This window comes from Doryrhamphus excisus, chromosome 9, assembly GCF_030265055.1.
Source record: "Doryrhamphus excisus isolate RoL2022-K1 chromosome 9, RoL_Dexc_1.0, whole genome shotgun sequence".
Classification (NCBI taxonomy): domain Eukaryota; kingdom Metazoa; phylum Chordata; class Actinopteri; order Syngnathiformes; family Syngnathidae; genus Doryrhamphus; species Doryrhamphus excisus.
Genome location: NC_080474.1, coordinates 14128341 through 14145000, shown reverse-complemented (window position 1 = coordinate 14145000; position 16660 = coordinate 14128341). Strand labels below are relative to the sequence as shown.

The 16660-nt window shown below is 38.9% G+C and overlaps 1 protein-coding gene and 1 long non-coding RNA gene across 3 annotated transcripts in view; one reads left to right on the top strand and one right to left on the bottom strand.

The window, feature by feature from the left end:
- LOC131135366 (uncharacterized) overlaps positions 1-16660 on the top strand; it is a 183423-nt gene that overhangs the window by 119324 nt on the left and 47439 nt on the right. Inside the window, exons 8-9 of the long non-coding RNA XR_009131584.1 lie at positions 14038-14328; positions 15426-15548. This is a non-coding gene — a long non-coding RNA (uncharacterized LOC131135366). The remainder of the gene's footprint in view (positions 1-14037; positions 14329-15425; positions 15549-16660) is intronic.
- Positions 4941-15865, bottom strand: shox (shox homeobox). Of its 2 annotated transcripts, none has more exons than XM_058081100.1 (6): positions 15377-15865; positions 14099-14310; positions 12224-12281; positions 11995-12104; positions 7048-7260; positions 4941-6677 (listed from the first exon to the last, which is right to left on the bottom strand). In XM_058081100.1, the coding sequence occupies exons 1-6, from the start codon at positions 15624-15626 to the stop codon at positions 6585-6587; spliced, it is 936 nt and encodes a 311-aa protein (XP_057937083.1). In that variant the 5' UTR covers positions 15627-15865; the 3' UTR covers positions 4941-6584. The 2 variants fall into 2 exon arrangements, with proteins under 2 accessions (XP_057937083.1, XP_057937084.1); XM_058081101.1 differs by having other exon boundaries at positions 11995-12083.

The following is a 16660-nucleotide window of genomic DNA, read 5'->3' as shown; positions in this document are numbered from 1 at the left end:
ATGGTTGTTTGTCTATATGTGCCCTGTGATTGGCTGGCATTGACATTCATTGCAAAACTTTTTGGAAATATACCCTCAATGACATGTTATTATTACTTTTTTCCACTGATTGGCTTGAGGCCACATGAATCCACTGCCTTATGGTGATAATAATATTAATTATTAAGTATTCTAATAATTTGATTTGTTTGTCTATATGTGCCCTGTGATTGGCTGGCATTGACATTCACTGTATTTTTCTTTAGTTTATTTTAAATATACCCTTAATGTCAGGTTATTATTACTTTTTTCCACTGATTGGCTTGAGGCCACATGAGTCCACTGCTTTATGGTGATAATAATATTAATATTAATTATTAAGTATTATAATAATTTGATTTGTTTGTCTATATGTGCCCCTGTGATTGGCTGGCGACCAGTCCAGGATGTACCCCGCCTCTTGTCCGAAGACAGCTGGGATAGGCTCCAGCATACCCCTGCGACTCTCGTGACGATAAGCGGTCCAAAATATGGATGGATGGATGGTACAGACTAGCATAACTACATTATGTAAAATAATATTTTCAATATTTCTAAACATAAACAAGCTGAGTTGTGCAAAGTAAAATATAATATGATTCTTGTTTAATCGCATAAAAGGAAAATGAGTCATGTGGCATCCATTTCGACTTTAATTGCCAAATATGGTTCCTTGCTGGACAGAAAAGTAAAGCCAGAAGCAGACCATTTGAAGAACGCTTTTATGTTTTATCGCTTATGACTATCTACTTATCTATTGCGAAATGAATGTAGGTGAACGTGTTTTTCTTCAATAACATGGCGTCTTCAAAAAAAAACACAAATGAAAACAAGCTAATCTAATGAGAGTGACATCAATGGCCACATGGAATGTGAACTTAATGCCCGACTATTTTGCTCCTCCTCACCCCCTTTCCTCTTCTACCTACCTTGCTTCTTTTTCCTTCTTTTTCCTAAATTCTTGACACTTTGCACCTCTGCTTCAAGTGCGACTGAGACGAGGTGTTGACCCAGACTTAAAATGTTGGTTTTAATATGGTTCCGCACTATTGACGACTCCAGATACGTTGGCGAGCACAGCAAAGCAAAGTAAAAACCTCGGCCAAACAAACGGGAGGTGGCGGCGGCAAGGGGGGGGGGGGGGGGGGGGGGGGGATCAAAGGCGGCCTTTGAACCGAGTGACTTCAGCACTTGAGCTCGATTGTTTTCAGCTGAGCGTTCTCTGGGTGGCTTCACTTCAACATGCCGGAACTGGATTTACATGTCATTTGAGTCAGGTTGGAAGGGGGAAAACTCTATCAGACAGCTGTACATTTTTACGTCTCAAATAGTAGTCGTACGGATGGAAAAAAGTCTTCAAAACACCCTTTTATATATCCCTGCTATTCCAGCCTGTCACGACTCACATTCCGTCTGATCATAGTTGTGTGTGACATTTCAAAGAGAATTAGCAGCAATGAAATGTGATTAAAAACTATTTTCACGTGACCCCACACCATCCCCCTCGCCCACACCAAACTCCATTGCACTTGACCCACTGCGAACCGGTAAAGGGTATCGTGGTGTTAACGCCGAGGCTCAGACTTGCCGTCTAAAGCCGGACGAGGTTCAGCCGCTGGAGATTTCCAATGATCCAATACAAAAAGGAAAAGGTGGTCAGTGGTAATTCATTGGAGGATAAATGAGAATAAGTCAATTGGAGAGGATGTAAAGAAAACTATTCTAAAAGGTCAAATACAGTCTAACACAATTGTTGTTGTCATTTTAAAACAGTATTTGCATTGCTATTGAAAATAATATCCTTACAAGTATAAATAAAAATTACTGTAGCCACTGTCCAATAAAAGTGAAATAAAATTACTGAATTCATTATTCATTATGGGCGGCACGGTGGTCGAGTGGTTAGCGCGCAGACCTCACAGCTAGTAGACCAAGGTTGAATTCCACCTGTGTATGTGTGAGTGTTCTCCGGGTACTCCGGTTTTCCTCCCACATTCCAAAAACATGCTAGGTTAATTGGCGACTCCAAATTGTCCATAGATATGAATGTGAGTGTGAATGGTTGTTTGACTATATGTGCCCTGTGATTGGCTGGCGACCAGTCCAGGGTGGACCCCGCCTCTCGCCCAAAGACAGCTGGGATAGGCTCCAGCACCCCGCGTGACCCTTGTGAGAAAAAAGCGGTAGAAAATGAATGAATTAATGAATTATTCATTATGGTTGACTTCCAGCCTGTTGTATTTGTTCGCATCGGTAATATAATAATAATAATAATAATAGATTTGAACCACTGTATAGAAAAACAAAAGTCATACTCATTGCCACAATAAACCGATACAGTAGAATCTCCAAATTTAAGGCACAGTCTGTCCCGGGACAGTGGTTGGCTTGATTTTCTAATTGCAAAACCACTGTTTTTTTTAATAGAGTTAACCACCAAGTTAACCACTGTATAATAAACTCAAAACAATTTTGCAAAAAGCCTACTGACATGTACTGGATTTACCATGGAAACGGCAAAGTCAAGACACTATATTCTGGTTGACTTGCTCGTTGTAAGAATTCGGCCAATACTGATCGGTGGCTGATTAATCATAGCATCGCTAGTTGTGACGTCACAAAAAAACAAAGAAAAAGCAAACTTACTGAGGAGTCATACCACTCGAGGTAATCTGTATTACAATGTCCTTGGCGTGTGCTATTTGTCTTATTATTGTTATTATTATTATTCATTCATTCATTCATTTTCTACCGCTTTTTCCTCACGAGAGTCGCGGGGGTGCTGGAGCCTATGTCTTCGGGCGAGAGGCGAGGTACACCCCGGACTGGTCACTAGCCAATCACAGGGCACATATAGACAAACAACCATTCACACTCACATTCATACCTATGGACAATTTGGAGTCACCAATTAACCTAGCATGTTTTTGGAATGTGGGAGGAAACCGGAGTACTCGGAGAAAACCCACGCATGCACGGGGAGAACATGCAAACTCCACACAGAGATGGCCGAGGGTGGAATTGAACCCTGGTCTCCAAGCTGTGAGGTCTGCGCGTTAACCACTCAACCGCCGTGCCGCCCTATTATTATTATTATTATTATTATTATTATTATTATTATTATTATTATTATTATTATTATTATTATTATTATTATTATTATTATTATTGTGTCCAATGTAAAGAGACGTGTGTGCTGCTAACATGTTGACAAAGCAGCCAGGGCCTGTTTAGCGATGTGATGGATGGCGGCTTGCTAATTATTAGTACACATAAAAGGATGCTGTTATTTCCAGACGTGGCCCAGCTGCCCTTGCTAAATACAGAACCATCCATCTGCAACTATATCGCTCAATCTTGATGTATGAGCCAGAGGTACAAATTAAATGCATGGCGACCTTCTGAGAGCGGAGGGGGGAATGGGTACGGGACTCAACAGGACACCATTTGGACTAATTCCTTGCGCAGGGGGTTCGGACAATAGGCCACTATACCACATGGTGTAATTACTTTGTGTACACACATCTGGAATTAGCTCCCAGGGGAAGCTAATAGGCCTAAAAAGGAAAGAAAAAATATGAGGCCGACTGTTTTTTAGTGGAACAAGAGAAAGGAACACACCCAAATTCTACAGGCTGTGCTTGGGCACACTTGACACCGAGTCTGGTGTGAGCACTCAAACAAGGTACTTATGTAGTCGGTCCACTGTATGCTCACGCATCTTAGATGTGTCATGTAGTCATTCATCCAATTCCTCCTCCCTAAAAATATGACTTTACATTCAAGAAACAAATAGACTCAAAGTCATCTCAAAGTCAAATCACACAATAGACTCATAAGCACATGCACACTCAAGGTCAATGTCGTTATGAACACTCCAGTCGTTAATAACCACCACTTTGCATAGTAAAAATAAATTTTAAAATAATCCACAAAGTTAAAACCCACAGTAGGCTCACTGATGCACATGCGCACATTTTACCACCAGTTATTAATGATAATCACATATTTGCTTCATAGAGTATCAATGAAAAAATTCAAAATAATACAAAAAGTCCAAAGTCACTCAATACACAAATACAGTAATTTATGACATCAATACTCTCGCTAGTAATTTCGAATAACGTCACCTTGTCTTATAGAAATAAATACAAAGACTCCAAATAATGGGCAAAACTCATGCCTACAAGCATGCCTACACACAAGCAAATGCTGTCTTATAATTGAAAGGCTCAAAATAATCCACAAAGTCACAGCCTATGAGCCTGTGTAGTATTAATATGATCCTACTCCCACTGGTTATTAATGATAACTGCCACTTTGCATAGTAAAAATGAATACAAAGGCTAGAAATGATCTACAAAGTCAAACCCCATGGTACGCTCATGCACAAGCATGTGGCAACACACGTTGTAGACATGTCGTACAGTATTAATGTGATCACTCCTCCCACCAGTTATTAACTATGGACACCATTTTGCATAGTAGAAGTAAAGTGAAAGAATCAAAATAATCCACAAGGTCAAAGCCCGGGTTGTGCACTCTCACATGTGCGTACACAGTACAGTATAGTACGTCGGTATCATGGTCACGTGTTCACAAGTTATTAATGATAAGCACCACAAAAATAAAATGACAACAAATTTAGGAAATATACATCATTAGCAATAGGTTATTAGCATGTTTTTTAACATCCTGAAACCTCATTTTGCATCACGTTGCCAGTCACCAGTAACAACATAAGCATGTAAGGGTGGAAGCAGCAATTTTGGGATGTTCTGGAAGTTGCAGCATCTGGATTAGATAGCAGCTTCACTGGGGTCCAGCTCTCATTCGTATGTGACCCTGAACTATTCGCAACTAATTACTGAAACACAAGTTGAGAAAACACCTCATGTGAAACAAGTACTACAACACTCGTGTACAAATATTTATAACTTTATTGATAGTTTACTTGTACAAGATGTACATTCATATTTTGTGACTCAAAAAGGGGGTATTGGGGAGGCAAAACAAATAAACCGTTACGATGATTCATGTTTAAGCATGCTTGAAATGATAAAGCGTGGGTACAACAAATTCTGCGGAATCTCGGTAAAAATTCAAACCATCCCTGAAACATTTGTAAACTTGGACACGCTACATTTCTGTTTTTGTTTTTTTTTTCTTTCTTTCTTTCCACGTCAGGAAACACTCCCAAAAATAAAATTAAACATAAACATACAAAGCAACGTAAAAAACTTTTCAAACTTTTCATAAACTTTCAGAAAAAATAAATAAAACACGCATATGTTTAATTTAAAAATGGAGACACACGGTAAAAATGAGGGTTTGATTGATTAACAGAAAGTGGGTGGAGCCTGTAGACATCTCCGGAGACTTAAAAACAGCAGTTTTGAACAATAAAAACCAAGTAATAGTTGCGACTATTACAACCGGGACTCGTATTGTCATAAATGAAAAATGAATGTCACACACAACATGCACAGTAAAGCTAATAGTTTGCTTAGTTTGGATGTCAATGCAGATTTTTAAACATTTTCAAGTCGTACATTTCATTTTTTAAATTCTCCTTATAACTCGCAAGTCTTCCTGTAGATCAGGGGTGTCCAAATGTTGTCCAGCAAGGGCCACAGAAAGAAAAATTACATAATGTGTGTGTATTAAAGATACTAAAAGCAATCCAACGTCGGTCAATATACTGTATGCTAAATTATCTGAACAAAACATCAACACATTTGCTTTGTGTTATCGCTGACCAAGCAAATTAGTGTAATATCTAATCATACATTTCATTAATAATTAATTGATTTTATTTGCAAAAAAAAAAAACAATCTGTGGTCTGACCATGGCTCCTGGGCCGCACTTTGGACACCCCTGCTGTGGCGGTTATAGGAAAAACGGCACCCTGTTTGTTTTTCTGGAATCCAACAAAATATACACGGCGTCAAAGAAACAGTGCATTAAAAAAAAAAACAAAATGTCTCTTCGTGAACTAACTGCTTGCTGTTTTAACTTTTTTTTTCTCGCTATTTACAGTATTGCACTTAAACTGCACACCATTGCATTTCAGTTTGACTGATGCCTTCATGGTTATTTTCCAAAGTACAAAAAAACTGAAAAAAATTGGTTATACCCTTTATAATTTTATTTTTTTTTTTTGCTGATATCAAATGTCCCACCCCTTTATTTTCTTTTTTTTAATTTAATAATAAAGTAGTATCTTGCTTCTTGCAAACACCCTGAAGTGCAAAGGCTGTCTTCACTTCTTTACCAAACGGAAAGGAACAAAAAGTCCAAGAAGGGAGAAAAGGGGGGTGGGTGCGACCATGAAAGTTGTTGCTTTTGTTCTGTCACAAGTCCATCAGAAAAGAAGGGCCGGGGAGGGTAAAATGAGCTTTTACAGGAAGGCCTCCATGCACGGACAAAAGTGGTTGCAAACAAACATGACCGCTTCTTAAAGTTTGTTAAAGCCAGAGAGGCAATGGAGGGGGGTGTGGGTGTCAAGGCATGCCCCCGTCCCCAAGCCCACCCTTGGCCCCATATGGCCCCGCCGTGGGGGCCCTCAGACAGACATCCACATGTGTTTGTACGGTCCCCGGGTCTGTGTGATCTGTGCCTGGAGTGGACTGAGCCACTGGCCCCGCAGAAGTCCTGCCTGTTGGGGCGAAAAGTAGAAGGTGACTTCATTGGTATTTCATTAGCGCTCCGCTGGAAAAGTGGTTTGTTTTGGCAGCTGGTCTTTTTGTGACAAATCTACATCCCTCCTTTTTTTTTTTTTTTTTATAAATGTCTTCCTCCAAAAAAACACACTCCCCCTTCTCTCTGTGCTCGTCTCTTTCATGCTCGCTCGTCTCTTTCATGCTCACTCAGTGTTTAGGTTTAGCTGTGAGTGTCACGGCCTTTTTTTCACAGACTCCATTAACAGGCCGATTGGGCGAAGGTGGTGGTGGTGTTGATGGTGGGGTGGGTGTTGGGCGGCCCCCGCTTTGGGGTCAGAGTCCCAGAGCCTCGGCGTGTTTCCTTGCCTTGAGTCGCAGGTCGGCGATGCTGGAGTTCTTGCTGTTGCTCTTGGCGGCAGCTGCCACTGCCGCCGCTGCTGAGGCTGAATCAGCCAGAGAGGCGATTGGTAGTCCGAAAGGAGGGGGCGGGAACATCAGGTAGGGGGCGTGGGCGGCCAGATGTGGGTGCAGGTGGGGGTGGGAGTGGGTGACGCCATCGAGCTGGAGCTGTGCTTGGACCTGGAAGAGCGAAAAAAAAGTAGCAAGTTATAAATAAACCTGCATAATTATCACATCAGAGCATGAATAGTAGATCCAATACTTGTTTGACAGAAGCAATTTCCGGTAAAGGCACTAAATTACTCAGTTGACATTGAGCCTTTTATTAAGCGGAAGGTTACAAACCAAGCTTCAAGCTGCATATAATTTTGTCTTTTACACAGAAATCCTGCATAATTGCATCATCATCTTGATAGCGTACCTCCACATGGCATCCCGGTATCAGATAATTTCATAAATATTGCCAGTGTCTGTTGTGGTGTATAAAATACTACACTACAGAGATACAAACATATTGCAAAATTGCTGCATCAGAGAAGTAACAGCAGATCCAAGACAAAGCTGGACATTGCTATGTGCTTTGATGCAAGGACATGGCATCCCGCTATCAGATAATTAGATGACAACTTCTACTGTGACATGAAATACTTGCCAGACAGCCACAATTGTTTTCAACGCAGTAGGGGGAGGAGAAGTGATTCTCGAGTGTAAAACATTGTAGAAAACCCTTGCACTCAGGTGCCATTCCACCGCTGAAACTAGAACTCTAGAAGGTAGACGATCGGCAGGTTGACTTAGACCAAAGCTTGCTGCCAAGGTGTGTGTCTTTTACACAAATTTCCCACTGAAAATGTACTCATCGTGGCGTCATCAGATCATGATACGCCTTCTATAACGCCTCTCAATGCCAAATAAGCCTCTACCTGCCCACACACACACGCAAAAATTGTAATTATTATTATTTATTTGTACAAATTACTGTTTACGCTGTACATTGTTCATATTTGATGTCATCCATTTATTCTCCACATTATTATTTATTATTATACGGGAGCCAGGCAACGACATTTCGTTGGCAATTTCACTGCTGTGTTATTGTGCAATGACAATAAAAAAATCTATCTATCCATCTATCCATCTATTCATCTATCTATAAAGCTCTTGTCGGACGGTGACAATTGATCTCAACACAACAGGGCAGCAGAAGTGTGTGTCAGGTGTTACACATTGCACACAGGAAGTGTCCCGCCTCTGTTCTAGCTCTGATACTAACTCAGTTTGTTTCTCTATTCTGCGATCTGTGTTGTTCACAAGAAACACCACCAACCTATTAGGCCTGCTGTTACTATCTGTTGGGAAGGGGTGGCTACCTCAGAAGTCAACTTTGTACCTCCTACTAACGTTTGTTGTACAGAACAGCCACACGGAAAGAAGTAACTTTTACTTGCAGTTTAAAAAGGGCTACTGCTCCCAGAGTTGGAAAATTGCTGTTTTTTTCTGTGTTGGTACAGTTCATACAGAACAGCAATATGAGAAAAAAAGCCAGGCTAAGTGCTGTATTTTACTGACTGTATGAATGGGGCTACTACATCCCAAAGGTGATAAATTGCCAGGCCGACTTTTTATCTCCATTTTGTTGTTTGTACAGAACAGCGACAGAGGACAAAGTAAGCTTTTGCTAGTATTGTGAAAGGTACTACTACTAAAATTGCTTGGTTGACTTTGCCACTCTATTATGTTGTTTGTGTAGAACATCAACAAGGGGGAAAGCTAGCTTTTACCAGCAGTGTGAAAGGAAAAGCTACAACCTAGGAACTAGGAGTGTCTGTTATTTTTGTGTCTGGGCTGTGTGATAGGGAAAGCTAATACCTCCAAAGCCGGAAAATTGCTAGGTAAGCTTTGTACAGAACATCAACAAGGGCAAAAAGCGAAAAATCATGATTTTTACTTGCAATTTGAAAAGGGCTACGACCCTCAATGCCGGAAAATTGCCGGGTTAACCTTATTTCCCCCGCCCCCCTGAAGGGGAAAAAATCAAAATTTTTTACAGGCAGTGTGAAAGAGACTTTCACTGTGAGACAATTAAAGGTTACCCCCTCTAAGCTGCTGTGTGTTTTCTGAGAAAATAGCCACGAGCCTCACACGGTCCCTCCATTCACACACCCTCTCCACAATTTTTCCTCTTTTTTCCCCCATGTCAGTTATTCCAAAAGTTAATGAATCCTACATTTCTCTCACACACACCACATCCAATTTAATGGTGCTTGAACAAAGTCTTCTCAGGCCCAGAACAGATTTGTTTAATTCAGACGGAGGCGGCCTGGCGCTTATACCCTTTGGAAATACGCTGTCTTGTTATCCTGATTATGTATTCGATTGCATAAATAAACAATTTTGCACTAAAAAGATACTCTCATATTTGGAGTTATAAATATTTATCCAGACATATTCCTAAGTCAAAAGCGGCAGCGGCAGATTTAGAAAAGAAAAAAAAAAGAGAGAGAAAGAAGGCATAAGGAGCATAGCGTATCACTTTTCACATTCTGGCCAATTATTTTCTAAAAGCAGGAGGTGAAAATTAAGCATGTGCTGACTTCAGAGGAGGAAAAAGAAGAAGAGAGGAGCGTGTTGCCATTTCTCATGTGTCTCAAAGCCTGCTGCATGAACAAGCGAGAAAGTATTTGCTGCTTTGCTTTTCCAAGCCAAATACCAGCATAGAAAGCTTTAACTTCACTATATGTTTTTCTTTGTCGAAAATGCTGAAAATGAAAGTGAAGTTGGACGGTGTTACCAGTTAGGGTTGCTTAGCGCCCCAAGGACAAACAAACATCATGACAGCTAAAATATGAAAACTGAAAAAAAATCATATTTTTGTGCTGGCCGCCCGCCCCTCCAGCGTATGTCCCCTTAATTTATTATTTTAACTTCTGCTATTATTTTTATGCTTGTATGACAGTTAAGAAGTGTACCTTTACGGAATTACGATTTATGTTTGTTATTTGCAGTTGGCTGGCAAACACAAGAAAAAGTACCCCTCAAATGTCACAGAAAAACGTGCAAGTGGAATTATGTTTTGCTTTTTCTTTAGCTTTTTTGTGATGCCATCACAGAAGGGTACCAAAGATGTGTGATGATGACCATATAAACTTCCATTTATTGCAACCTGGCCATATAATAGCAAGAAAAATGTTATGTCCTGGCTGCTCAGTACAATATGGCTCAGCCAAGTTGCTGTGAAGAACAATCAAAATGTTTTAAAAACATGTAAAAAAAACATTCAAAATCACACAAAAACTTGCAAGTTGTGTAGCTTTTTTGTTTGTGATGACACCAAAAAAGGTTATCAGTGATGGTGAAAAGTGTGACGATAACCACAGAAACCAGAACAGGTACTTTGTTGCAACCTAGGCATATAATATCAACGAAATTGTTCTGTCTTGGAACTTCAGTACAATATAGCTATAAGTTGGCAATAATAATAATAACTTAAGAAGTCAAACCATTGTGTGTGACAGCAAATCAGATGGTATTTTTGTGTGTAATGCCACCACAGAATGGTACCGGTGATGGTAAAACAAAAGTGAAAAGTGCATTGATACCGAAACGGAAAACATTAGGACCATAAACTGTCTTAAAAGCCATTAAAAATGTTTCTCAAAAGTTGCACAGAAACACAAAAGTGGCATTGAAAGTGGCTGGCTATGTCAGTAATAATAATTAATTTAATAATATGTTTTTTATTTTTATGTTTTTTTTTTGTGTGTTTTTAGCCAGAATGTTTTTTTAGCTAAATAATGTTTAGGAAAGTGACAAAAAACTGACCATAGAGTTTAATTCAGGAAAGATTTTATGGTGGAAACAATGTACGGTAATGTTAGACCTGGTTGTCCATCCCGCCATCCATCCATTTTCTATTCCGCTTATGCTCACTAGGGTCACGGGTATGCTGGAGCCTATCCCAGCTGTCTTTTGGCGAGAGGCGGGGTACACCCTGGACTGGTTGCCAGCCAGGAACTGGTTGTTTTCAACAAAATATTAAGGGAAAAGATACAAAAAAAACCCAAAAAGGGGTAGCAAAAACATCCAAGTTTTGGGTTTTTTTTTTTTGTTGTGGCATCAGCATAGACAGTTAGTAAAAACAAGGTATGTGTATTTCCACTATTTGTCACTATAACTGCACGCAATTTCGACATAAAATTCAGAAAAAGTAATGAAAACTAGAACCATCTTGTCGTGTGACAGCAATGTTTTACTTTCTTATTTGACTTGGTAGAAGCTTACTTAACACATTGCCTGTATAGTTAATTCAAGTTGTATGATGGCCACAGTTTAATCATAGAACAGATTAATTCAGTTGACATGAGTTTCTATGGGCAAAAAAATCTGAGCGAGGCATCCCAAAATGGATTGTATTTGGACCTTTGAGGTACCCGATTGTATTGTAATACTCATAGGGTATGTTTCAGCCAAGCTCACCTGTTTTGAATCCTACACTCACGCTGTACTCCAACATCTCTCAGCATGCAGGCCTCAAACTCCTGCCAGCTCAACCTCAATATCCATCAGGACCCTTCTTTTTTTTTTTTTTTTTTAACACCCCCTACCCCCCTTCCCCTTGGCTTTCATCGTCTCTTTCATGTGCTCACGCCTGCCGCCCCGTTGGCCTAATTAGGCCGGCGCTATGTCACAACATAGCAGGCAGAGGCTTTATAAGAGAGAGAAAGCACGAGCTGCTGCAAATGGAGGATGAAGAAGAGCTTGGGGGGGTGAAAGGTGCATCACTTTACAGTGTGTAATCAAAACCATGGACGCCAAACACATGAAGCCACATTGCTGAGTCATCATTTAACTCCTTTTTAACTCCTAACTGCATGAGTATATCCCCCACCCCTATGAGAAAGAGTCACGGCCTACCTGTTGGAAGGGCATCCGGAGGGCCCCCATGTTTACATAGGGCGCGACCCTGCAGGCGTCCAGGTGACTGCCGCTGCCCAGAATGACCCCTGGAGAGAAGGGAAAGATGTCTGTCAGGCAGCCAGACAGTTGTTGTTATGAGAGATGGGAGCGTTCACAAATTAGTTGCTTTTTCAAACAAAAATATCATTTATAAGAGATCATTAAAAAAAAAAAAAAGGTCATTTACCTTTGTGCATCTGGTTTTCTTGTTTCCGACATTTTGCTCTTCTGTTTTGAAACCAAACCTGCAATAAAAATAAATACAAATCAGGAACAAATATTACATGCCATATAAATCTTTTAATAGATACTTTATTCACCCAAACATACAGACATTTGATAGGAAAAAATAAATAGAATATGCTAAGTGTGCACAGTGTTCAAATGTACAATGTATGTATTTATAATACTGTATATAAATAAAACTATAACAATATTGAACTTACATTGAGGAAAAGCTATAGACATATACATGTCAGTTACGTTTACATTACATGTATACTTTCTTATTTTCCTCATTATGTTTTGTTTTGTTTTTTTACATTTTTGGTATGGTGTTTTCTCTTGCATGTACATTGCATGTAGTTATACACATGAATTGCAACATACATTTTAAAAATACCACCTCTTATAAATAAACCAATTTAAAGGGCAAATGGGTGAGGGGGTTAATACATATTCAATTGTATGAAATATGTATAAAAATCTGCATATGTGCAAAGAGGAATATTGTAAGGTATGCAAAAATAAGAGGAATGTGTGCACGTGTAAATATCTCACGTGTGTTACATTGCATACAACTACATTTTAATGATTTTAACAAAGCTGCATTAAAAGTCTAAACAATTATTATGTTGTATGCATTTGGAATAATGCTCGTTTTTTTATATGATACTGCATATTATTTCTTAACATAGTGTGTTTTCTATTGCAGGCAGGGTGGTTGCAATTGTTCATGATGATCGTTCAGCTAATTTTTTTTTCCTGTGAATAACATTAACTATCACCCTCCCCTCGGTCTCATTGCAATGATTATCATTTCAAATTAGGGACTGCTCGGACCTCAAAGGACTATGAGAGTGATGCTAATGATGATGTCAATGGGAGCGAGTCGATGCACCGTCATAATAGTGACGTGGAGAATGATGACTAATATTAATGATAACAATATTATTATATTGTTCAGATAAGATAAAGAGTGTCTATTATGAGATTGAAGTGAGTTAGGCCTTCATTACTTCACAAACGCCATAAAATCATTTTTGCACGCCCCCTCTTTTTTTTTTTTTTTTTTTGGACAAGAGACAGTGAATAATGACATTTAATTTAGCAACGCGCCGCCACACACACACACACACACACACATCATGACATCTATAAGGCGCCATAAGTGAATTAGAGTGCCTGCTCATAACTTTCAATTATATAGATGCATTGACAGCTGCTCTCACAACAACACAAAAAATAAACACACTTTTCACCGGTGCACCTGAACGCAATACTATAGTATTACACGTGTGATTTGTGTTTAAACAACGATGCATTGGTGTTCATTAAGTAAAAACACTTATTGTGTACAATTGGTTAATTTCTAATGTGTACACGCCTCGTTCATTCATTTTAATATGCTTTGCTAAGGTTTTCTCTAGAAATAAAACATGAAATACATATACATTTATAGAAATATAGTAAAGGCTATTCGATTGTTTTGCGTAAGTACGGGTTAAATGCCAAAAAAAATTATGTATATAATACAAAAAAACAAAGATCCACATAATTATCATGTTGAATACATTTTAAACAGATGACGTCATCTGTGTTTGCATAAATGTCCTCTGTGATTTTTTTTTTTGCTTTGCCGTAATGTTTTCATTCTACCAATGTATAAATCTTTATTTCTATGTTTTCCACTGGGGTGTCACTCTGACCCTCAATTATCATATACTCCCTTTTTAAATAGATGTACATGCAAATTATCATCACTTTTTTTCCCCTTCACAGTGAACGAACCACCTCCCCCAAAAAATCCAAAGGACGGTACAAAGTCCACATGGTGACCCACCTGGACGCGGGCCTCGGAGAGTCCGAGGCGCTGGCTGAGCTCCTCCCGCATGAAGGCGTCCGGGTAGTGGGTCTCATCGAAGAGCCTCTCCAGCTCGTTGAGCTGCTCCAGCGTGAAGTTAGTGCGACTCCTCCGCTGCTTCAGTTTGCCCTGAGCGTCCTCGTCCTCGGACTTCACCTCCTCCTTCTTGTCCTTGCTACACTCGTAGATGCCTGACGTTAACATACAAGGTAAGTTTCAACTCATGTATATGTATATATATATGTATATGTATATGTCACTATCACTTTATCATGCAAGAAGCCAATAATAGCCAATAATATAATGAATAAATAAATACATGTCATTATACTAAGGGTTGTTTTGCAGGTCTAAATGTGTTATTTACTTTCACATAAAGTACTAAACAACTACAAATGATGAAACATACGCTCGTTATTCTTTAATAAAGAGTTACTTTATTTTTGTTCACATTATTTTGATTTTTATTTGATTTGTAACATTTTTGTTATAATGTACAACCGTACTACATAGATGTAAAACTATATCTATCTCAATATTGGAAGTACTACTAATAATAGGACACCGTGGTACTAAAAATGTCATTTATGTTTTAGCATCAATAGAAAATGATATCAAATAAATACGTTTGTGTGTCCAAATGCACAGCATGTTAAAGTTATAGGCTATAAGAACATTTGCATTTAAGATTATTAAGCAGTTTAAATAATTTGAGATAATTATTGTGTAAAAACAGGTAACACTTACTATTTTAAACATAAAAAACGTTCTATTTTTATTTATGTCTGGAAATAACATTAATATGTTGTGTAAATCACTTAAAATAATACAATTGTGCACTTGGGTGAAAGTTGGTCCATTTAATAATGTCCTGTATTGCAATATACTATTAGTATAGTTTCAGTTATTATTATTTTTTAAATCATATTTCCATCCATCCATGCATCGAAATAAATATATTGTTTAAATGCCGTAATTAATTTGCACAAGTATGTTAAAGCTATGTCATTTAACAATGTATGTAGTTTAAATGGTTGAACAAATGAATAATTTGTCACAGTTCTCGTTGCGTTTATGTCTACAATCAGCGTTATTATATTGTGTTATAAATTATAAATGTGTAAAATGACCCATTTGTAAGTTACATGTTGTTTAATGCTAAAAAAAATTCCAATGAGGTAGGAAAATATAGCCCAAATTCGGAAGTTTTGCATGCACTACATGTAAAAAGTACTAGGAATGTTTTTATTTTTTTACCTTCCGTGGGTCTCGTGACGCTAAAGTCCTTGAGCTTGTCCTTGTCCAGTTCGTGCACGTGCTCCTTGAAGACGTGCAGCGGGCAGTGAGCGCCCTCCGTGAAGTCATGCACGCCTTGCTCGGGGCTGGCCAGCTCCCTCGCCCTGGCCAAGCCGCTCTCCAGAACTTCCCGGTAGGTGATGGCCTCCTTGCTGCTCTCCTTGCTCTTCGCCTCGAACGACTTGGACACGAACGCCGTCAGCTCTTCCATAGCGGCGTGCGGCTTTCCCCCACTTCTTCTTCTTCTTCTTCTACTTCTTTTTTTGGTTTGCGTAGCCACCCCCGATGTCCCTGCAGATCCTCCCAGGTTGTGAGCCTGGTGAGATTTTTTTTTTTAAAAAGAAAGAATCTTATTGTTTAAATCCACGCTTGGACTCTCCGTGTGTGTGCGCAGGCTGCAGGGAGAGTGAGGGAGTGGAGGTGAGATCACTCCTGCTGTTGTGTTTTGGAGAGCTGACTATTTATACACGACCACCTCTAGAAAAAAAAAAACTCCTCTTCCACCTCCTCCTCCTCCTCAGCCTCCTCCTCCACACACTAGCATGGCTGCCGTCTATTGCAATTAAAGGCCTCAGCTCCACTTTTTGCACAATTCAACTTTCAGCAAAGACACCCCCCCCAATCCTCTCCTCCTGTATTCCTCTCTTTTTCTTTTGATTTTTTTTCTACTCTACAAATCAATGATGGAGCTGATGGAGGCTGTTAAATGAATGAAAGTTAAGAGTGGTCATTAAAAGAGCCCACTATGGTCTCTCTCTAACGCTTTACATGTTCATTAATTACAACCAAACACTATTCTCATTTTTGGGACATTTTTACATGACAATATTTTATTTTAAATATCACAAAGCTGCCAATACTGTAGACAATTTTTTAAATTTTACAATAAGTACAATTATAATAATAATGAAATATCAGGCTTTAAAAATAAAAAACAATTATTCCAAGTGTAGTTTAGTCTTTATTTTACCTAATTTCAAATACTGTTATTTTAAATACTATGGTTGTAGCAACAGTATGCAGCAGTATGATTACGTTCTTCATTTATTTTCATTGATGTTATTTTTATTTATTATGTGATTTAATGTGTGATTTAATATAATCACTAAATGGACCATTAATTTTTATTTTAAATATGACTGCCTTCTAGTTAACTACTCATTTATTTGATTATTTTGCCAATTAGAAAGACACGTTTGTCCACCAGATGGACCCTTAGACATATTTCTATGTTAATTCTATATG